Source organism: Somniosus microcephalus, chromosome 23 (assembly GCF_052327205.1).
Source record: "Somniosus microcephalus isolate GS21.2 chromosome 23, FLI_Smic_1.0, whole genome shotgun sequence".
NCBI classification, from domain to species: domain Eukaryota; kingdom Metazoa; phylum Chordata; class Chondrichthyes; order Squaliformes; family Somniosidae; genus Somniosus; species Somniosus microcephalus.
The window spans coordinates 18,718,689-18,742,969 of record NC_141009.1 but is presented as its reverse complement, the minus strand read 5'-3'; the positions used below and the strand labels follow the sequence as shown (position 1 = coordinate 18,742,969).

The window sequence follows — 24,281 nt, the reverse complement described above, 5'->3', positions numbered from 1 at the left end:
TGAATTCTTTTTTATACTCGTTCCTGGGATGTGGGTGTCACTGGCAAGACCAGAATTTATTGCCCATCCCTAATTGTCCTTGAGCTGGGTATTCTGCATGATGTGTGAATGTGCGCCTTCTTGAACCACTGCAGTCCGTGTGGTGAAGGTTGTCCCACAGTGCTGTTAGGGAGGGAGTTCCAGGATTTTGACCCAGCGATGATGAAGGAATGGCAATATATTTCCAAGTCAGGATGGTGTGTGGCTTGGAGGGGAACTTGGAGGCAATGGTGTTCCCATACGCCTGCTGCCCTTGTCCTTCTAGGTGGTAGAGGTCATGGGTTTGGGAAGTGCTGTTGAAGCCTTGGCGAGTTACTGCAGTGCATCTTGTAGATGGTACGCACTGCAGCCATGGTGCGCCGATAGGTAATGCATTTGGGGAGGGCTAACAAGGAAAGGGAATACACATTAAATGGTAGGACACTGAGTAGTGTAGAGGAACAAAGGGACCTTGGAGTGCATGTCCACAGATCCCTGAAGGTAGCAGGTCAAGTAGATAAGGTGGTTAAGAAGTCATATGGAATGCTTGCCTTTATTAGCCGTGGCACAGAATACAAGAGCAGGGGGGATATGCTTCAACTGTATAAAACGCTAGTTAGGCCTCAGCTAGAGTACTGCGTGCAGTTCTGGTCACCACATTACAGGAAAGATGTGATTGCACTGGAGAGGGTACAGAGGAGATTTACAAGGATGTTGCTGGGAGTAGAGAATCTTGGCTGTGAGGAAAGACTGGATAGGCTGGGTTTGTTTTCCTTGGAACAGAGGAGGCTGAGAGGAGACCTTATTGAGCTGTATAAAATTATGAGGGGAAAGAAAGGACCTATTTCCCTTAGCAGAGGGATCAAAAACCAGGGGGCACAGATTTAAAGTAATTGGTGGAAGGTTTAGAGGGGATTTGAGGGGAAATTTCTTCACCCAGAGGTTTGTGGGGGTCTGGAACTCACTGCCTGAAAGGGTGGTAGAGGCAGAAACCCTAACCACATTTAAAAAGTACTTGATGTGCACTTGGGATGCTGTAACCTGCAGGGCTATGGACCAAGAGCTGGGAAGTGGGATTAGGCTGGATAGCTCTTTGTTGGCCGGCGCGGACACGATGGGCTGAAATGGCCTCCTTCCATGCTGTAACTTTCTATGATTCTGAGTGGAGGGAGTGAATGTTTAAGGTGGTGGATGGGGTGCTAATCAAGCGGGCTGCTTTTTCCTGGATGGTGTCGAGCTTCTTGAGTGTTGTTGGAGCTGCACTCATCCAGGCAAGTGGAGAGTATTCCATCACACTCCTGACTTGTGTCTTATAGATGGTGGAAAGGCTTTGGGGAGTCAGGAGGTGAGACACTCGCCGTAGAATACCCAGACTCTGATCTGCTCTTGTAGCCACGGTATTTATGTGGCTGGTCCAGTTAAGTTTCTGGTCAATGGTGACCCCCAGGTTGTTAATGGTGCAGAATTCTGCGATGGTAATGCCGTTGAATGTCAAGGGGCGGTGGTTAGACTCTCTTGTTGGTGATAGTCATTGCCTGGCACTTGTGTGGCACGAATGTTATTTGCCACTTATCAGCCCAAGCCTGAATGTCGTCCAGGTCTTGCTGCATGCGGGCATGGACTGCTTCATTATCTGAGGAGTTGTGAATGGAACTGAACAATCATCAGTGAACATCCCCACTTTTGACCTTATGATGGAGGGAAGTTCATTGATGAAGCAGCTGAAACTGATTGGGTCTAGGACACTGCCCTGAGGAACTCCTGCAGCGATGTCCTGGGCTGAGATGATTGACGTCCAACAACCACAACTATCATTCTTTGTGCTAGGCATGACTCCAGCCAGTGGAGAGTTTTCACTCTGATTCCCATCGACTTCAATTTTACTAGGGCTCCTTGATGCCATACTCGGTCAAATGCTGCCTCTCTATAGGAATAGTATGCATAGGTTTGGGAAGGTTGCAGGAGAGGAGCAGCTTCTGCAAGGAATAAAAACTCTTAGGCTTTACTGTGTATTTTCCCCAGGCATGTTTAGCCGCTCAGTAGCTGTATATTGTGTGCACTATCGATTTTTCTCTCACCTTCCTAAGTTGGAAGGGTGCAGTGGTTAGGGTCGCTGATTGCTCCAGAAGTGCCATCAATCTCACTGTGTAACCGACTAATGATCTGTTTGCAGTGGGACCAATAAACTTTGTTCTTTCCTGTTCCTCAATTGAAAGGTAACATTCTAAAGACAAAATTTAGTATTTTACTGACTCCCTGAAACTCTTAAAATTGTTAACCAACTTCTTTCCATGGTCAGTGTTGCATGCAGTGGAATAAAGGTCAACTTTGCAAGGCAATAAATTCAATTACTTTAAGATTATGAATGCACTTTGTTAAAATTTTTAATTTACTTTTTTGTGACTGAATACATTAGCAATTTATCTTTGTATTAATCCTTGAGCTGTACTATTACATTAGCATCAACAATGTAGTGAAATTTACAATTAGAAAACAAAATTATTTCACATTTTAAATGGAGAAAAAAATTAAACAATTGGACAAAAATTCTAACTCTGACCTAAGCAGCAATATATTTTTATGTTGCATGTGATCATATAATTTCCATGAAATATTTAAATTTCATGGAAATGCCATTATAATTGAGAACAAATAACACTGTGGGGCAGGGGGGAACGACATTCAGGATAATGATCCAGAAACCAATCTACGCATCAGTATAGTTCGCAATTAAAATGATTTCTGTTTTAATGTTTATCATTTGAATTTTACTTTTTTAGCTAATTTGTTGTATAAATAAGATACATGATGATGACCCGAGAAGATAATTTTATAACCCACTTTTAGGACTGACCATCACTCTGGTTACTTTGTTCATTCACCGCATATAAATTGTATTCCTTGTGCATCCTCAATGTCCTGGAAGTTACAAAACTGTAGCTCCAGATGGTAGACATGAATCGTAACCATTTTGGACATTCTTACTAATTTTTTCCTCCCGATTTTCTAAAAACCCTAAAGCAACTTTAAAAGATCGCTTGGTATAGCAGGACTACACAAAATGAGCCTGTAACTTTCATAACCTCTGTCAGTGTGACACTTCAAAGGGATGAAGCAGACACTGGCTGCTGCAGCAAGCAGCGTGATCCACCACAAACAGACAGTGAGACTAAAAGCAGTGAGTCCATACTCCCACTGCGCTGGACCATGGGTCTCAAGCCAAACCACCCCTGGGACCCAGTAACTGTCAAAAAAAAAAGTGCCTGCCGATTCTCTTCACTTTTCTCCTTCAGCCTAATCATGTAGGGGCTTTGGAATTCCTTTTGAACTTCGCTCTGAATATTCACCCTCTCATCTCTTTGCAATTCTCTTTTGCTTTGCAGGAAATTCCCAATACACTATGGGCAAAGCTGATCCTAGAATGGCTGTCAAAAACGGACTGCATCAAACGGGTAGGAATCGCTCCTGTAGGAATAGTCAAAGAGCAATTACACAGCATGCACACGTACTTGGTATTCAGCAGCGGAATGAGTGGGGGATTGGTTCAGGCAGTGGCTGATTGCTTTGTCGAACAGCAGTGGGGGAGTTTGAAAGTTTATTAAGAGGATAAAGTGCAGGATGAGTGTGTGCATATGCTAATCTGATAGTTGAGTGTTGATCAAAGACTAAACACAGAATCCAACTGATTGCCTGGAGCAGTATTCAGGGCTGGGATGGGCTGTGTCACCCAGAAACCAGACGAAACAGTCAAATAGAAACCGTACAGTCAGTTTCTGTTTGGTGAGTAAGCCATTTGCAGTACAGTTTTATTTAGCATGAGTATTTACTTGTTAGAATATACATTGCAATATTAAAATGTGCAACACAACTCACATTGTAACAGTTATGAAAACAATTATATAACTGTTCAATTATTTTATTTTTAACTATTTGCTTAACTTCAACTTGCTGTTTTCCTGAAAGTCGAAAGCAGGACAGTAATTGAGTCGGCCAAGATGAGTAGGCACCTCCTCCTTCAGGATTATATTTTCAGTAAATTCCAGTTAACTACATAATGGCCATGAAATTTGTTGCCAATTGTTTTACAACTGGCACCTAAGCATCCAATATGACGGGTGGTGTGCGTGTACACATTCTGTGCCAGAAGTGCGCTGCTCACTATATTGGTAAAGGCTCATGTATAGGCATCTAGGGTGCTTGCCTGAAACAGGTGTTGGGCGTTTGCATATGCAAATAGCGGGCCTAACGCTTGTTTAAGGTCCCCTTTACAAGATTCGTCAGCAACTGACCGTGCCATCTGCCGTGCATGCTGTAGTCAGTAGCCTCGGGCACTTGACAGCCAAACCAGTGGTCCTTAAAGGGTCCGCTGAAGGTTGCCTCCTGGAAGGTAAGCTGTAACTAGTTTTACTTAACTTTTATTACGGAGCCGGGAGGAGCAGGAATACTCCTGGCTGCACATTTAAACTTGTGGACCGCTGCCGACCACCGCTCATCACCTCTCCTGATTGCTCCTCTCCTCCACCTCCCGGACTCTTCTTACCAATTCAATTCAATTCAATTCAATTCAAATGCTTTATTGGCATGAAAGTTTACAGGGAACCATATTGCCAAAGCTTACATAACAAAAAGTACAGTTTTCCAACATTCTGTAGGTGTCAAACAATTTTGACCTTCGTTGGGTACATACAATATTAGTTTAAACAATATTAATTTAAACAGTCGTTGAACATCGTTGGGTACATTCAGTATTAATTTTAAACAGTCCTCAGGTTGTGACATGTTGTTACATATTTGGCACCAAGGTATGGTCTGTCTCCTTCTCCAAGGACTAATCTTAATTTTGACAGGTCATCCAAATCTTTGAAATCTGGGGTTGTTTGGCTTAGCTTGTCAAATAATATGTTTCTTGTTGTGTTGAATTTTTCGCATTTTAGGAGGAAATGCATCTCTGTCTCAACCTCGCCGGCCAGACATTGATCACATATTCTATTCTCTCTAGGCTGCCAGGATTTCTTGTATCTTCCTTTTTCAATTGCCAGTTGGTGGTCGCTTAGTCTGTACCTGGTGAGGGTCTGTCTCTGTTTTGTGTCTCTGATGGTCGAGAGATAGTCTGCCAGTTTATATTCTCTTTTTAGGGCCCGGTAACATTCTAATCTGCTTTGGCTTTTGGTTATTTTGTTCCAATGTTCCAGGTAGGTTTCTTTGCATTGTTTAATGATTTGGTTCACTCAGATTGGTGTTTGGACGGCAGTGTTGGTCTGGGACTGGTCAGGGTCCGGCTGAGTAGGAGTACTTAGTTTCAGTAGCAGCTGACTCAGGGGACTCTTTTCTGGGTTTAGCTCTTGGGTCTGGAAGGCTTTAAAATGAAGGGTGTCTGGGGAGCTAGATTTGAGGTGATTTAGGAAGTTTAGTGCTCGTTTTTGGATGTTTATTATCAGTGGGTATCTGCCTAGTTCGGCTCTGCATGCATTTGTTGGTGTTTTCCTTTGGGTGCGAAGAATGCTTCGGCAAAATTCTGCATGTAGGGCTTCTATTGTGTGTTTTTCCCATTTAGTGTAGCTATGGTGATTGAGCGGGCCCCATACTTCACTACCGTACAGCGCAATGGGCAGGATTATGCTGTCAAATATTTTGAGCCAGATTTTGATTGGGAGTTGGATGTTGTAGAATTTTCTTTTTATTGCATATAGGGCTCTTCGGGCTTTTTCTTTTAGTGCATTCACTGCTATGCTGAAGCTCCCTGATGCTGTAATGGTTAGACCAAGGTAAGTGTAGCTGATAGCGTGTCCTATGATGGTATCACTGAGAGTAAACTGGTATTTGTTTTCCTGACACCTGGGCCTTTTTTGAAAAATCATGATGTTGGTTTTCTTTAGATTTACTGTTAGGGCCCAATTTTGGCAGTATTTGTCGAGTAGGTCTAATTGTTGCTGTAATCCCTGTTCTGTGGGAGACAGCAGAACCAGGTCGTCTGCATAGAACAGGGATTTCACTTCTCCATCCAGGAGACAGAGACCCGGTGACTCGCTTTGCTCCAGCATGTCTGCTAATTCATTTATGTATATGTTGAACAGGGTCGGGCTCAAATTGCAGCCCTGCCGGACGCCTCTCCTCTGGGTGAAGAAACCGGTGCGTTTGTCTCCAATTTTGACACCGCATTTATTTTTCAGATACATCGATTTAATAAGGTCATAGACTTTGCCCCCTATTCCACACTGAAGAAGTTTATAATAGAGCCCTTCGTGCCAGATAGTCAAAGGCTTTCTTGAAGGCGTCAGTAGGCGTCTGAGCCAGCCGATCTCCGCACTGCCCGGGACCGGTGAGCTGCCTCTGAGGCTGTGTCTGGTGCTTTCAGCTCGCTGGTAATAAACAATTTCCTGCCACCGGCCTCATTAGATGGATCGCGTACCGATTCGGGCGCGATTCAGTTTCTTGGCCAATATGTTCAATGGGGTGTAAAGAAATTTAATATTTCCAGTTTCAGGTCATACTTTAGCAGTTGTAGTATTATATTCAGCTTAGTGGTTGGGCTGAAAGTTCCCTCAGTTTTATTGTCATCTCTGTTTGGGTCCAGCTGATGTACAGTAAAAGAAATTCCATTTCCTTTTTTGCAGTTATACTGGTGAGATATTAGTATTGTGGCTGGACAGTGTGATGTTGTTTGGGCTACTAACAAGAAATTGAAGACTGCAGGCCCAAGAATCGTGTATATGCGCTGCACTTTATGTCACATCCAGAATGCCTGTGTTTGCGGCATGATGTACTCTGGACGAATATTCTCCCTATTTTGCATTTATATTACGGTTGATGTGCAGCACTAGCAGTGGAAATCCAGCTGTTCTAGGTTCTCTCCTGCCCATGCTGTTTTGGAGATTGAGCAGAACTGGCAACATTATACTTCACATTTAGCTCCTGTATGTTAGATAGAATTACACAGAAATGACAGCACAGAAACAGGCCATTCGGCCCAACATGTTTATGCCGGTGTTTATGCTCCACATGAGCCTCCTGCTACCTTACTTCATCTCCCCCTACCAACATATCCTTCTATTCCTTTCTCCCTCATGTACTTATCTAGCTGCTTTTTAAATGCATCTATGCTATTTGCCTTAACTACTCCATATGGTAGCAAGTTCCGCATTCTAACCACTAAGATAAGCAGCAGCAATATTTTTAACACCAGTTATTTTATGGGCGTGCTAACATCAGACTGGAAACTTGTGACATCTTCCACGTGTTAAATTGTTGGGCCGAATAGCCTGCCTCTGTGCTGTAATTTCTGTGTAATTCTATCTAACATACAGGAGGTAAATGTGAAGTATAATGTTGCCAGTTCCGCTCAATCTCCAAAACAGTACTGGTATTCCTATTGGGAGTAAAGTGTGTGTGTCAAAGGCTTGGGTTCTATGGATAAATAGAAGTTAGGGCAAAAATAAGGTAGTAATAAATGTGATTGGGATAATACAGAAGAAAGCAATGGCAAATAAAACTGATTAGGAAAGCTAAACATAAAAGAAAACTAAGGGATTTCATAAGTAATAACACAGTTACAGAAGAAATGGTTTACTTAGAGAAGAAGGGGGGCATCTTATTCTTGAGTCAGAGGATGTTGGAAATGTGTAATTAGTAATTTGCCTCAGTTTTTACAGAGGAGGGTGAAAGTGGAATCTGAGGAGGATATTGAAGAACAGCTCCTGGAGATAAATATTCAAAACAACACTACTGAAAAGGTTAATGGGACTAAAAGTAGCAAAGTAAGCAGGGCCAGATGGTGTCAATCCCAGAATACTGAAGGACCCCGGAGAGGAAATGGTAGAGGCACCAATCCATAATTTTGCAAAAATCTTTGGAAATGGGAATTGTGCCAAAGAATTGGAGAGTGGCAAATGTTACTGTTCAAGTAGGGGAATGGGATACATCAGAAAATTGTAGCCAAGTTAGTCTTACCTCAGTTATGAGTAAACTTCTAAGCCTAGATTTTCTGATGCTGACGGTGACCCATTTTCCACTGACATTACAACAATGGCAATTGGAAAATCTACGCTCTAGTGTCTATGATATGGGATGAAATTAATGAACACTTGGAAAGGCATGGATTAATCAGGGGCAGTCAGCATGGATTTGTAAACGGTAGTTTGTACTTGAATATTTTAATTGAATTTTTTGTGGCAATCAGTGTACAGCATTGTATATTTTCAGAAGATATTTGGTGAGGTGGCACATAAGAGATGGGAAAATTAAGGCACATGGTATTAAAAGGAATATAGCTGCAAGGATCAAGAGACTGCTACGGGACAGAAAGCAAAGAGTAGGGGTAAATGGATGTGAGTACTAGTGTGCCTTGGAGATCTGTGCTGGGATCTTTTTTGTTTTCCATTCATATAAATGATTTGGGCATATGCACGTCAGTATATGTAATAAAGTAGGGGGCTGTGAGGAAGATAGCAGGAGGACAAGGCAACTTCCACACCCCCACCCCCCCCCACCCCGGATCCCTACCCCGGGCCTCGGACCTCCCACACCGGGCATGGACCCCCCGCCCCCACCATCCTGGGCCCAGCACTTGCCTGTTGCTGCGGCCTCCTCTTCCGAGTTCCCCACATGAATGGAAGCCAGCCTGTCAATTGGGCTGACTTCCGGACGGGGAACCTGCCCCGACATCGCACGCATGCTGTCGAGTTAAAACCGTGCGGGTGGGACCCGGGAAAATCCAGCCCATTGTGTTTGTAGAAAAAATGCAGAGAAGGGCAAGGAGGATGATCTGCTGCATATGTTCATTGAGCTATTGAGATAGACCATGCCTTGGGTTTGGATTTATCGAAGAGATGTTAACTTGGAGGGGATCTGATTCAGGTATTTAAAATGATTAAGGGCATCGATAATATACAAGTTGATAGTTTGTTTGAATGAAGGGGGCCGGATAGAACATGGGGTCAGCCATTTCATTTGAGGAAGCAGGGACTGAATTTGGATATGTGGAAGATTTATTTTTATTAGAGATGGTCAACCTGCGGAATGCTATTCCAAAAGGTGATGATGAGGACTGATTCCTTGCAATCCTTCAAGAAGGAATTAGATGAATTTGTAGAAAACTATGAGATCACAGCAGAAGGAAGGTAAGATTTTGGATAACAACCAAGGGGTTTGGGGCCTCCAGGGGCTTGCCTTTGATTGGTCCGTGGAATTTTTCAGAAGTTTCCTGAATTAGCTATGGATCTCTGTTTTTTGCCTTTCCCAGGAGGTGGGAATAAGGGGGAGGGAAGGGTGGGGATATGGGGTTGAATCCAGTAAGAAATAGGATGAGTGCGTTTGAGTCTCATGGCCTTTTCTCATCTGAAGTACAGAACATAATAATATAACGTAGCCATGGTAGAGGTAGACATGAGTGTCATTGGCGAACATGTAGAATCGTCTTCTTCTTAGGCAGTCCCTCGGAACCGAGGCTGACTAGCTTCCTCCACACTATAAATGAGTTCTCAGGTGACTGATGAGTCCAATGTGGGACCTACAGTTTCTGTCACAGGTGGCTCAGACGGTGGTTGAGGGGGCGGGTGGGTGGGGTGCTTGGGTTGACGTGCGCTCCTTCCGCTGTTTGCGCTTGGCTTCTGCTTGCTCACGGCGAAGAGACTCGAGGTGTTCGGCGCCTTCCCGGATATTTCTCCTCCACTTTGCGTGGTCTTGGGCCAGGGATTCCCAGGTGTCAGTGGGGATGTTGCACTTTTTTAAGGAGGCTTTGAGGGTGTCCTTGAAGCGTTTCCTCTGCCCACCTGGGACTCTCTTGCCGTGTCAGAGCCCTGAGTAGAGCGCTTGTTTTGGGAGTCTCGTATCGCGCATACGGACGATGTGGCCCGTCCATCGGAGCTGATCGAGCATGGTCAAAGCTTCGATGCAGGGGATGTTGGCCTGTGCGAGAACACTGACGTTGGTGCACCTATCCTGCCAATGGATTTGCAGGATCTTGTGGAGGCAGTGTTGGTGGTACCTCTCCAGTGCTTTGAGCTGCCTGCTGTACATGGTCCATGTCTCTGAAGCACACAGGAGGGCGGGTATCACTACTGCTTTGTAGACCATGAGCTTGGTGCTGGGTTTGAGGTCCTGGTCTTCAAACACTCTCTTCCTCAGGTGACCGAAGGCTGCACTGGCACACTGAAGGTGGTGTTGAACTTCGTCATTGACGTCTGCCCTTGTTGACAGTAGGCTCCCGAGGTATGGAAAGTGGTCCATGTTGTCCAAGGCCTTGTCGTGGATTTTGATAATCGGGGGGCAGTACTGTGTGGCGGGTGCAAGTTGGTAGAGGACCTTTGTCTTACGGATGTTTAGTGTAAGGCCCATGCTCTCGTACGCTTCGGTGAAGGTGTTGACAATGGTTTGGCGTTCGACCTCCGAGTGAGTGCAGATGCAAGCGTCGTCTCCATACTGTAATTCGATGACAGAGGATGGGATGACCTTGGATCTGGACTGGAGGCGACGGAGGTTGAACAGTTTCCCGTTTGTTCTGTAGATTAGCTCCACTCCAGCAGGGAGCTTACTGAGGGTGAGATGGAGCATTGCAGCCAGGAAGATCAAGAAGAGCGTTGGTGCGACGACACAGCCTTGCTTGACCCCAGTCCGTACGTGAATTGGGTCTGTGGTGGATCCGTTGGTCAGGATCACTGCTTGCATGTCGTCGTGAAGCAGGCGGAGGATGGTGACAAACTTTTGAGGGCAGCCAAATTTGAGGAGGACCTCCATAATTCCTCAGAGAGGCAGTCCGTGCCCGCTAGAAGGAGATCTCCTTAACCGAGACTCTGTCTTTGACGCGAATGTCCTCAACTTCATCCCGCAACATGCTACCCGCCACCACTTCAGCACAACCCCAGCCCGGCATGAGGTTGAAAAGGCCATCCGACAACTGAAGAACAACAAGGCCTCAGAAGCGGATGAATCCCCGCCGAGGCGCTAAAACATGGCGGAGAAACACTATTGGCGCAAATACATGAACTAATTTCTCTTATTTGGAAGGAGGACAGCATGCCAGGGGATCTCGGAGACACCGTAATCATGACCATATTCAAGAAAGGTGACAAGTCCGATTGCAGTAATTACAGAGGAGTCTCCCTGCTGTCTGCCACAGGGAAAGTCATCGCAAGAATCCTCCTCAGTCGCCTTCTCCCAGTGGCTGAACAGCTCCTCCCAGAGTCGCAATGCAGATTCCGCCCACTAAGGGGCACAATGGACATGATCTTCACCGCGTGTCAACTACAAGAGAAATGCAGGGAACAGCACCAACCGCTGTACATGGCCGCCTTTGACCTCACAAAGGCCTTCGACACCGTCAACCGTGAGGGATGTAGAATCTGATGCAGTGCTTGTATGATGTTCCCAGAGGGCAGTAAGTGGATGAAGAATCGGGATGGCTCAAGAATGGAGCCATTGGGCACACCAGAGGTGACCACCTGAGGGCAGGAGGAGAAACCACTTGAGATGGAGTGGCTGCATTGGGATACATAGGATTGGAACCATAAGTGTGTATTTCACTGGAGGAGGACTATGGAGGAGAGGTAATGAAGGAGAATGGACTGTGATCTACAGTGTTGAAGGCAATGGAGAGATTGAGGAGGGACAGTGAGTTGCAAGCACAATGGATATCACTGAGATAAGTCTCAGTGCTATAAACAGGTCAGATATTGTACTGGAGGGACTCAAATAGGAAGTGGTGATGGCATATTTGGTTGGTGATGATGAAGAGGAAGTTTGAGATTGTCCTTGAGGACTGTTCTGTAGAGGAAAGGGTATTACTGCTTGAGGTGGACAGCCAGATTGGTCATACAGCACATGCACTCTAGTCTCTACTCCCCAGATTTAAGACCGTGGAGATGGTTTTAATAGTGGGATACCATCTGGGATCTGATCAGGGTGAGGTAAAGTAATTATTGAGCAAATTAAAAGAAAGAAGGCTGAGGGGTGACCTAATAGAGGTCTTTAAAATTATGAAACATTTTGATAGGGTAGATACAGAGAGAATGTTTCCCCTTGTGGGGAAGAGCATAACTAGGGGCCATCAGTGCAAGATAGTCACCAAGAAATCCAATAGGGAATTCAGAAGAAACTTCTTTACCCAAAGAGTGGTGAGAATGTGGAAACATAGAAACATAGAAGATAGGAGCAGGAGTAGGCCATTCGGCCCCTCGAGCCGGCTCCGCCATTTAATGAGATCATGGCTGATCATCCAAATTCAGTACCCTGTCCCTGCTTTCTCCCCATATCCCTTGATCCCTTTAGCCTTAAGAAATATATCTAACTCCTTCTTGAACATATTTAATGAATTGGCCTCAACTGCCTTTTGTGGTAGAGAATTCCACAGGTTCACCACTCTCTGAAGAAATTCCTCCTCATCTCTGTCCTAAATGGCTTACCCCTTATCTTTAGACTGTGTACCCTGGTTCTGGACTCCCCCGCTATCGATAACATCCTTCCTGCAACTAGTCTGTCTAGTCCTGTTAGAAATTTATATGTTTCAATGAGATCCCCTCTCATTCTTCTAAACTCCAGCGAATATAAGCCCAATCGACCCAATCTCTCCTCGTACGTCATTCCTGCCATCCCAGGTATCAGTCTGGTGAATCTTCACTGCACTCTCTCCATGGCAAGAACATCCTTCCTCAGATAAGGCGACCAAAACTGCACACAATACTCAAGGTGTGGTCTCACCAAGGTCCTGTACAACTGCAGCAAGACATCCTTGCTCCTGTACTCGAATCCTCTCGCTATGAAGGCCAACGTACCATTTGCCTTCTTAACCGCCTGCTGCACCTGCATGCTTACCTTCAGCGACTGGTGCACAAGGACACCCAGGTCTCGTTGCACTTCCCCTTCTCCCAACCTATTGCCGTTCAGATAATAATCTGCCTTCGCATTTATCCACATTATACTACATCTGCCCAATCACCCAACCTGTCCAAATCATACTGGAGTTTCTCGGCATCCTCCTCACAGCACACACACCCACCCAGCTTTGTGTCGTCTGCAAATTTGGAGATATTACATCTAGTTTCCTCGTCTAGATCATTAATATATATTGTGAATAGCTGAGGTCCTAGCACCGATCCCTGCGGTACCCCACTAGTCACTGCCTGCCACTCGGAAAAAGACCCGTTTATTCCAACTCTTTTTTCCTGTCTGCCAACCAGTTCTCTATCCAAGTCAGTACCTTACCCCCAATCCCTACCACAGGGAGTGGTTGAAGCAAAAATTATAGATGTATTTAAGGGGAGGCTAGACAAGCATATGAGGGAGAAGGGAAGAGGGTTATGCTGATTAGATTTAGATGAGGAAAGACGGGAGAAGGCTCGAGTGGAGCATAAACGCCGGCGTGGACTGGTTGGGCCGAATGGCGTGTTTCTGTGCCGTATATCCTGTGTAGATTGATAAGAGGTGCTGACAACAGTCGGAGTGCTGGACCAAAGGTGATGGAGCTGGGAATTGGAAAGGGTGCTATTGAATGAGTTGGAGTTTTTTCCACAGGGCAGAAAGAGAGGATAGCGTGATTATCAGGAGGTAGGTTAAAGAGGTGAAGACATTATAGCTTTGCTGCTGATTGTAATTTTGTAGATAGCAAGGCATCATGTGATTGCAAGGTCAAGGTGTGATAACGGATTATAGATTGGAGAGTTTAGTTTGAGGGTGAGGTTCAGGAAAGAAAGAGAATTGGAAGGAAATGGGGCAAGGTAACTTGAGGAAGGATGCTTGCAGGTGAGTGGCAGTGTGAGGGTGTTTGATTATTAAATTGTGCTTGCTGTGTACTGTAAGGGTAATTTGTTTGTTGTACTGATGCCACAAACGGCTCAGTGGCAGTTGTTAGGAATGAGTTGCTATGGTTACAGTTGGCACTTGCTGTTGCTGAGTGGCAGAACATCTGTTTGAATTTTTTTTCCAACTTTTGGTGGCTTGTTAGAAAGTAGGTATGGCATGTTGTTACTTCATATAAGTAGAATAAATTTTGTATCTCACAGATGTAAGGTATTAACTTAAGTATTACAGCTGTATGAGCCATATGCTTTCAATTGTGTGAAAGTATTTTTAGTTAGATAAACTAGGATTGAACTGAAAAGTCGCAAGTTTTATTTGCTGCCATGAGAGAAAATGCTGTGCCTTTCTAAAATGTTCTGTTTTTATTTTGGATGTTAAGCATTTGTAGTTTTTGTTTATCTTTTTTAATTAGCCTACATTAAGCTTTTTAAAGTTAATTGTACCATGGATTGAACAAAGCATATTAGACGTCCTTATGCCCGTTTAATGGTTTTTCCAGAAATCATTTGTTCCCCTCCCAAAAAGAGGAAAAATGTAAAGAAAAAGTTCTGCTTCAGCTCATTGAATCAAATAGTCTAGGTTTGTTTGATTAACGTTTTAAGTTGAAATATAATAAAAATACGGTTAAAAACTGTGAATAAATTATTGGGTTGTTTATCGTAGTCTGAACAGTTGGCATCTGTTTAGTTTAAATGGGTTCCCAATACATTAACTAAATGTAATCACACTGCAAGGAACCAAGGGTCTAGTGAGAAGGAGGCTGTGGAGGCCAAGTCATTGAATATATTTAAGAAGGAGATAGATAGATTTCTAGACGCAAAAGGCGTCAAGGGATACGGGGAGAGCGGGAATATGGTATTGAGATAGAGGATCAGCCATGATCATATTGAATGGCGGAGCAGGCTCGAAGGGCCGATTGGCCTACTCCTGCTCCTATTTTTCTATGTTTCTATGAAACTATTGTACTATTATTGTATGCTGGCACTTTTTAAAAGAACTGTGCTCCAACTTCCAAATGTATAAAATATCTCGGAGCATTGCTACTGGTTTGTATTGCTTGCTGTAAGATTCTATTACTAGACTTAAGAATTAGGAAATAAGTTTATTTAACCATTATTCTACCTGTGCAGATCTCATGTTCAATGCAAGTGTCTTAAATTAACTCTTAGGATCTGTCCATCAGCACCCGATTTCTTTTGATTCTATTTGATTACCTTTTTTATCTCTCCTGAATTAGAATCTATTTTTCTTGTTGCCTTCAATGTTCTCGTGCTCCTGCATTTCTGCACTTTGTTTCAGTTATGTTCTCTCCTTCTTTGATGTCCTCAGCTGGTCTGTTTAATTTGTAAGCAATTTATTTTGTATTTCCTTACTGTCTCCCTTTACTGTGCTCGACTATTTCTCTCAACCTGTTGATGCAATGGAAGAACAAAAAACAGACCAGAAGTCATTCGTATCCTTTGTCTAATGCTAGATTTTTAAATATTGATGACCTGTTTTGCTCCTGTTTCTCCCCGTTTTTTTTAGCCCATCCCATTTCTCTCGACTCCTTTACCTGTTTTGCAAAATTTAGGTGGTAACGTGTAAGATACAAGAAGAGTGTGAGTGATGAAGTGTGCTATCTCGGGATCTATCTTGCCTGATGTTCTCAACTCTTCCAGCTTCCTAAGCCATGGAATTTATATTCAATGGTTCCTCTGGTTCAAAGGCTAACAGTCGAGAGTATATTTTTTTCATGGCTTGTCTTAATCCTTAGAGGCTTGTTCTGGAGTGATCGTTTTATGATGCTTGTTTGCAAGTGCCTATACTTTTTTCTAAAAATAAAGTTTATATAGCAGAAGGGAACTATTGCAATCAGGCAGTACAAACTTTTCAACTAATAATATTTACAAATAATTGAATCGAGTGGGATCATTGAATTGAGTAGGATGAACCAGAAAAACATTCCAGATTCCACAGTTAGAATGAAAGAACTTCCATTTATCTCGCACTTCTCATGTCCTGATGACATCCCAGAGTGCTTCACAGCCAATGAATCACTGTGAAGTGTACTCACTATTGTTATACAGGCAAAAGAGACCGTCAACTTGTGCACAGCAAGGTCCTGCAAACATCAGTGAGATAAATAACTAGTCAATCTGTTTTGGTCATATTGGTTGAGTGATGAATATTGGTCAAGACACAGGAAGGACTTTCTGCTCTTCAGATTGTGCTCGTCGGATCTTTTATGTCTGCCAGCTCAGGTGGACGAGGCCTCGATTTAACACAATAACAACAACTTGAATCTATGTCGCGCCTTTAACGTAGTAAAATGACGCAAGGTGCCTCACAGGAGCGTTATCAAAGAAAACTTGACATGAGAAGATATTAGGACAGGTGACAAGAAGTAGGCTTTACGGAGCGTCTTAAAGGAGGAGACAGAGGAGGAGAGGATTAGGGAGGGAATTCCAGAGATCAGGTCCTGGAGTAGAGCTTGTACCCATGACTTTCTGCCTCAGAGATGAGTGCTACCATTGAGCCAAGCTAACAGTTATGTAAGCAATCCTAAAAGTCAAATAAATGTACTTCACTCTGCTTTTATCCATCAGAAACTTGTAGTAGTGCCATTGGATAAAAGAGCTACAAACTGCACAAACACAAGGTATCCTGTAAATAATGGGCACAAATACTCCAGCAATAAAAACAGATAATACTGGAAATACTCAGTAGGCCAGGCAGCATCTGTGGAGAGAGAAACAGAGTTAACTTTTCAGGTCGATGACCTTTCATCGCAAATATTCTAGCACTGTTGTTTGAACAGCAAGTGTATCTACTAATGCTAGTGTTACTCATGCTACTTCACAGAATCACAGAAACCCCACAGTGCAGATAGAGGCCATCTCGGCCCATCGAGCCCGCACCGACACATATCCCACCCGATCCCTGTAACCCCTACACCAACACATATCCCACCCTATCCCCGCAACCCCACGTATTTAATCCCCCTAACACTAAGGGTCAATTTATCATAGCCAATCAACCTAACCCGCACATCTTTGGACTGTGGGAGGAAACCGGAGCACCCGGAGGAAACCCACGCAAACACGGGGAGAATGTGCAAACTCCACACAGACAGTCACCCGAGGCCGGATTCGAACCCGGGTCCCTGGCACTGTGAGGCAACAGTGCTAACCACTATGCCACCGTGCTGCCGTACTTGTGGGGTCTTGCAAGGCCACTAAAAAAGCTGAAGTCTGAACACATAGGGCTCGATTTTAATTGACCTGAGGAGGCGGGTTTGGGGGCGGGTTGGCAGCAAAAATCGGAAAAAATGGCTTCAGTCTGCCAACCTGCCTCCACCTGATTTTCGTGAGTGTTTGGTCAGCCGCTCCCAAACTGACCAGACGAACCGGTGGGACAGGTAGTTAAGGCAGTTAACTTATGGACTGAACGGAGGTGTTCCGCAAAGCGGTCACCCAATCTGCGTTTGGTCTCCCCAATGTAGAGGAGACCACATCGTGAGCAGCGAATACAGTATACTAAATTGCAAGAAGTACAAGTAAATCGCTGTTTCACCTGGAAGGGGTGTTTGGGGCCCTGGACAGTGGGAAGAGGGGAGGTATAGGGCATGTGTTGCATCTCCTGCGCTTGCACGGGAAGGTGCCGGGTGAAGGGGAAGGGGTGTTGGGGGTGATAGAGGAGTGGCCCAGGGTGTCGTGGAGGGAGCTTCGGAATGCTGAAAGGGGAGGTGAGGGGAAGATGTGTTTGGTGGTGAGATCACGCTAGAAGTGGCGGAAATGGCGGAGAATGATCCGTTGAATGTGTAGGCTGGCGGGGTGAAAGGTGAGGACAAGGGGAACCCTATCGTGGCTTCCGGAGGGAGGGGCAGGGGTAGGGGTGAGGGCAGAAATGCGGGAGATAGAACGGACATGGTCAAGGGCCGTGTCAACCACAGTAGAGGGGAATCCTCGGTTGAGGAAAAAGGAAGACATGTCGGAAGCACTGGCATGGAAGGTGGCATCGTCAGAGCAGATGTGGCGGAGATGGAGAAACTGGGAGAATAGAATAGAGTCCTTACAAGATGTTACCTGCCTTGCTAATTTTGCTAATTTTGATGGTGGTTTCCCATTTTCGTGCTTCTGGCTCCTGCTTCCTGTCTTGTCAGAAACAGGCCAGCTGCAACTTGCTGGAGATGAGTTGCTGGAGGAGATGACTTGTAGTTATTGGTGCAACACTTTAAAAGCGCTCCTGTAACATAGCTGACATCCAAATGCAACAATCTTGTTGTTGGAGGTTTGGGATAAGATTTTGTAAATCTACTGACCTTGACTGTTCAAGCTGACAGCCATCTGCAGTGTGACCTGATTGGAATAATTTCAGGCCTCTTCGACTGCGCTTGCAAGCTTCTTGCCTCAAGTGAAATCTATAGCTATGGGATGGGAAACATTTATATCCTCTTATCCTGGTCATCAGATTTGGAGGAAGAGCAGCCATGGCAGCACCACAACCAGCCACAACAGCAGCACCAGGAGCGCCAACCTCCTCCTCACCCACCTGATGATGCACAGGGCGGAGGGCCTCAGCCTCGCCGCAGGAGATACCCCCAACACAGGGTTTACAGGCAGGGGATCAGCTTCCTCAGCATGAGTGAGCATCAGTGCCAAAGGAGGCTGAGACTTTGGAGAGATGTAGTTGCAGACATCTGCGCAGTGCTGCACCAACGCCTGGAACCCAGAGGAGCATGTGGACACTCCTTGCCAGTTGCTGTCAAAGTCACCACCGCACTTAACTTCTGTGGTGATTATTCTCTATGTTTAGTAAGAAGTATTGTGATTGGTTGTTTGTTTCCTGCCTTGGGATGTATGCTGTAATCTCATTGGTAGTTGATGTCATGTGATTTGTGGTGGCCATCTTAAATTCAGTTCTTTCCAGCCTTTGGTTGGGACTGGGTGTTGAAGATGTGCTACAGGATTTTTAAGTTAATAAAGCCTAGATTAGAAAGGCAAATCTATTCTTTATTTCAATTTATTAACTTAAAGTCAGAATGGAGCGATATCTTCAACCAGAACGATTCAATGCTGACCCTAATTCTGCAGGAGTGGATGATAAATGGAAACATTGGTATTGTACATTTAAAAACTTTTTGGGCGTGTTGGATCAAGAGTCTCCAAATAAGCTGAATATGCTGATCAACTACATTGCTCCGGATGTGTATAAGTATATTTTGGACTGTAAAACTTACGAAGTGGCTATTTCTACATTGGGAAAGATTTTTGTTAAACCAAGGAATGAGGTATTTGCACGTCACTTTCTATCTGCCCGTAGGCAGCAGGTGGGAGAATCTTTGGATACTTATTTACAAGCACTTCAGTGCCTTAGTGTTAACTGTAATTATAAGACCGTGACGGCTGAAGAATATAAGGAAGAATCGGTACGGGATGCTTTTATTAATGGATTACTGTCTAGACCAATTCGTCAGCGGTTGTTAGAAAATAAGACTTTGGATCTTAAAAGTGCTTTTGAGCAAGCTTCTACATTGGATGTGGCTCAGAGAAGTTCGGATTCTTATGCTCTTTTTAATCGGCCTGTGACTGTGGTTTCGGCAGTTCCGGATGAAAAGGAATTATGTGGACTTAATAGGAGTGGTTTACTAGATTCTGAAACAGTTTCTACTTCAGCGGCTGTTGCCTCTAGGATTCAGAAGTGTTATTTTTGTGGGAACGTCCGGCACCCTCGCCTGAAGTGTCCTGCTCGGGAGGCTGTGTGTAGTAAATGCGGCAAGAGAGGTCATTACGCACGTGTGTGTAAATCATCAGGTTCAATTACCTCCTCTGTGACTATTCAGCCTTTAGATAGGGCGTTTATTGCATCAATTTCTGCTGCATTTGCTCATGGCCTAAACAAAGCTATAGTTACGGCCCAAGTTAATGGGTTGGAAGTGAAGGCCCTTATAGATACGGGCAGTACCGAGAGTTTTATAAGTCTTCAGTTTGCAAAGGAGAAGCATTTGAAAATTTCGCCTGTTTCCTATCAGGTGTGTATGGCTCAGACGACTCTCACTTCACAAGTAGCTGGTTGTTGCCATGTGAAATTGATTCTTCTAGGTAATACGTATACTGATATACGCCTATCTGTTTTGCCTAATCTCTGTGCGGATATTTTGATTGGTCATGATGTGCTTCAGTTACACGAGTCTCTTAGTCTTTCATTTGGAGGGACTAAGCCACCTTTGTCTATTTGTGGATTAACCTCTTTATCCATTTCTCCATTATCACTTTTTTCCAATTTGATGCTGGATTGTAAGCCAATTGCTACCAAGTCAAGAAGGTATAGCAGTCAGGATAGAGAATTTATTAATTCTGAAGTTCAACGTCTCTTATTGGAAGGAATCATTGAACCTAGTTGTTCGCCTTGGCGGGCACAGGTAGTTGTCACGACTAACGAGAGACATAAGAAACGAATGGTGATAGACTATTCCCAAACTATTAATAGGTATACTCAATTAGATGCGTACCCTTTGCCTAAGATTGATGAGCTTATCAATAAAGTATCTCAGTATAAGGTTTTTAGCACTATTGACCTAAAGAGTGCTTATCATCAGATTCCTATTGTTAAGAAGGATCAACCATATACGGCCTTTGAGGCTGGTGGAAAGCTGTATCAGTTTTGCCGAATACCATTTGGTGTTACTAATGGTGTTGCTTGTTTTCAACGGGCAATGGATGCTTTTATAAGTGATAACTCTCTCTCTGACACCTTTTCATACTTAGATGACATCACGGTGTGTGGCAAATCAAGGGTGGAGCATGATTCTAATTTAGAAAGATTCCTTCAAGCTGCGGAAAAAGTTGGTTTAACTTTCAATAAAGAGAAGTGTACCTTTTCGACCACTGAGGTAAATCTACTGGGGTACATTATCTCGGGAAACAAGATTAAACCAGACCCAGAACGTCTGCGACCATTGATTGATTTACCTTGTCCTACTAATTCTAAGGCTTTGCAACGAGTTGTTGGACTGTTTTCTTACTATTCTAATTGGATTGCAAATTTTTCACAGAAGATCCGGCCTCTTATTCGGGTTTCGACATATCCTCTATCATGGGAGGCCAGGATGTGTTTTGATAATTTTAAAAAGGATATCCTTGGAGCAGTTGTGCATTCTATGATGAGCAGGTTCCTTTTGTGACTGAGACGGACGCTTCTGATTTTGCAATTGGGGCTACTCTGAACCAAAATGGAAGACCTGTGGCCTTTTTCTCACGTACCTTGAACAATAGTGAAAAAAGGCATTCTTCAATAGAGAAAGAGGCGTATGCAATAGTAGAAGCACTGCGTAAATGGAGACATTATTTATCGGGGCGACATTTTACGTTGGTAACTGATCAAAAGCCTGTGTCCTTTATGTTTGATGTCAAACATTTTGGAAAGATTAAGAATGATAAAATAATGAGGTGGAGGATTGAGTTGGCATGTTACAATTTTGATATAGTTTATCGTCCGGGGAAGGATAACGTTGCTGCTGATGCGCTGTCGAGAGCTTATTGTTCTGTGATTCACGGAGATACGCTTATTAATTTTCACAATGCCTTATGCCATCCTGGGGTTACGAGGATGATACACTTCGTACGCAGTAAGAACTTGCCCTTTTCAGTTGAAGATGTCAAGCGGATGACTTCATCATGTTCTATCTGTGCTCGGTGTAAACCGAATTTCTTTAAGCCTCAACGAGCTCATCTTATAAAGGCTACTTCTCCTTTTGAACGTTTGAGCGTCGATTTCAAGGGGCCTCTTCCTTCAACTACTCAAAACCGATATATATTTACTGTTGTGGATGAGTTTTCAAGGTTCCCTTTTGCTTTTCCTTGCGCAGATGTATCAGCTGCTACAGTTATCAAATGTCTGACTCAACTTTTTGCCATCTTTGGGATGCCTGCGTATATCCATTCAGATCAGGGACGTTCTTTTATGTCTTCCCAGTTGAATATACCTTCAGAGTCGGGGAATTTCTACTAGCAGAACTACCCTGTATAATCCCCAGGGTAATGGACAGTGCGAACGATACCATGGGGTGATCTGGAAGGCAGTTATGTTGGCTTTGACATCCCGGAACCTTAAGAATACACAGTGGGAAATGGTACTGCCTGATGCCCTGCATTCCATTAGATCATTGCTTTCAACGGCTACTAATGTGACCCCCCATGAAAGGCTCTTTAACTATCCGCGGAGATCTACTACGGGATATTCGGTACCTTCATGGCTTACTATGCAGGGACCTGTGCTGCTTCGACGCCATGTTAGATTGTCAAAATATGATCCTTTAGTGGAGGAGGTGGAGCTGTTGGAGGCAAATTCCCAATATGCTCATATTCGATTCCAAGATGGGAAAGAAAGTACCGTTTCAATTAAAGACTTGGCTCCTTGTGGTGGCCAGCCCTCTTCTGAGGATATTAACAATAGTCATGATTCAGATAATGTGGATGCTGTTACAGATACTACGAATATTTCCAATCCGACTGCAGATAATTATACTTCTATTAGTCAGCCCTCGATGGATGTTCATGACCGTCCCAGTTTACCTCCTGATGGGATTTCTAATCCGGAAACCGTTGAAAATCGGGATATTGATAGCCTTCCTGCAGAAGATACTTCTGTGTCTCCTGGTGTGGGAGGGCAAGGAATTTCACCAAGGTTAAGAAGGTCGACACGAACAAGATATCCGGTCGACCGATTGAAAATGGACTTTTAAATTGATAGTAATGTTTTAAAATTGTTGAAATATTATATTATTGTTTTAGTTGAGAGATACTTAATACTTATGTGCAATGTTACTATTTGTTGCTCACTTAGTATTGTGTCATGTTGAATAGTTTTATTTTGTCTGTGCATAGTTTTAGTTGTAAATAATTAATTATAAATTGTAAAGGTTATTTAGGTTGGAGTATATTTTAAAAGGAGGGGTGAATGTGGTGATTATTCTCTATGTTTAGTAAGAAGTATTGTGATTGGTTGTTTGTTTCCTGCCTTGGGATGTATGCTGTAATCTCATTGGTAGTTGATGTCATGTGATTTGTGGTGGCCATCTTAAATTCAGTTCTTTCCAGCCTTTGGTTGGGACTGGGTGTTGAAGATGTGCTACAGGATTTTTAAGTTAATAAAGCCTAGATTAGAAAGGCAAATCTATTCTTTATTTCAACTTCTTTGCTTCGGGCTCCTTCCAGGGATCAGCTGCAGACATCAGCGGCATCTCCCAGTCGGCCGCACACACCTGCATCACACAGGTCACTGATGCCCTCTCTGCAAAGGCGCACAATTACATCCACTTCTCCACGGATGGCCCAAGTGTGACGGCGTGTACGGTTGGATTTGCAAATATGGCAGGCTTGCCAATGGTGCAGGGCGTCATTGATGCACACATGTAGCCATTAGGGCCCCCTATCACAACCCAGCTGTATTTGTCAACCGCAAGGGATTCCACTCCCTGAACGTCCAGCGGGTGTGTAACCACAGGAAGATCATCATGCATGTTTGTGCAAAGTACCCTGGCAGTTGCCATGACTCCTTCATCCTGCGCCAGTCTACTGTGCCTCCGCTTTTCCATCCGCTAAACCAACTTTCCGGATGGCTTCTTGGCGACAAGGGCTATCCCCTGAAAAAATGGCTTATGACACCGATGAGGAGTGGTACAATTTGAGCCACATATCCACCAGCAGCATCATCGAGCAAACCATCGGCTTGCTCAAAATGCGCTTCTGATGCCAAGACAGATCTGGAGGAGCCTTGCAGTATGCACCAGTCAGAGTGTCCAGAATCGTCATGGTCTTCTGTGCCCTGCACAACATCGCACAGCAGTGCGGCTTAGTGCTGCCGGATGAACAAGTGGCTCAGCACACAGCCTCCTCAGAGGAAGAGGGCGAGGAAGAGGATTAGGAGTGTTAAGTCTGTGTGTTCCAGTTATATTTAAGGTCAATTACTGACACAGACTACCAGAATAACTTTCAATAGGTCTTTACTATTCGGAGGTTAGGGCTGTACTACCCAGCAAATTACTACACAGCACTTATATACCGGTGTGGTCACCACCGGTATTACCGTATACAGCAGCCAGAGAAAGCAGTACATCTCTTAAGGTGGAACAGGTTTAAGTTCTCTTAAGGTGGAACAAGTTACATACACCACAATCCTCCCTTTTTAGCTTAACAGTTATATCCCCATTTAACATAACATAATAACATATATACATATACAACTTCATGTAGAAACAGTTCAAAGGTTCAGTCTCTCAGGAGGCCTCCTGATTCAAGTTGGATAACGCCTTTCAGGGGTCTCTGATTCTTGTTGCTGAGGTGACTCCTCTAGTTGGTCTCTTATGTCTTGGACATCATCATCAGGTACATTCACTGCCGAGGTAGATGCTTCAGGTTCACTAACTTCTTCCACGGTTGTCTCTGTCGTAACCATGGGTTCGACCCTTGTTCTCGATTCTACCAGTTGGTCAG

At 44.1% G+C, this 24,281-nt stretch overlaps 1 protein-coding gene across 3 annotated transcripts in view; it reads left to right on the top strand.

Annotated features, from left to right (window-relative positions):
* The window catches only part of ak8 (adenylate kinase 8), a 235,233-nt gene that overhangs the window by 17,523 nt on the left and 193,429 nt on the right, over positions 1-24,281 (top strand). For all 3 annotated transcript variants that reach the window (XM_085965537.1, XM_085965535.1, XM_085965536.1), the window contains exon 5: positions 3,402-3,470. In XM_085965537.1, coding sequence (XP_085821663.1) covers positions 3,402-3,470 — 69 coding nt within the window. The remainder of the gene's footprint in view (positions 1-3,401; positions 3,471-24,281) is intronic.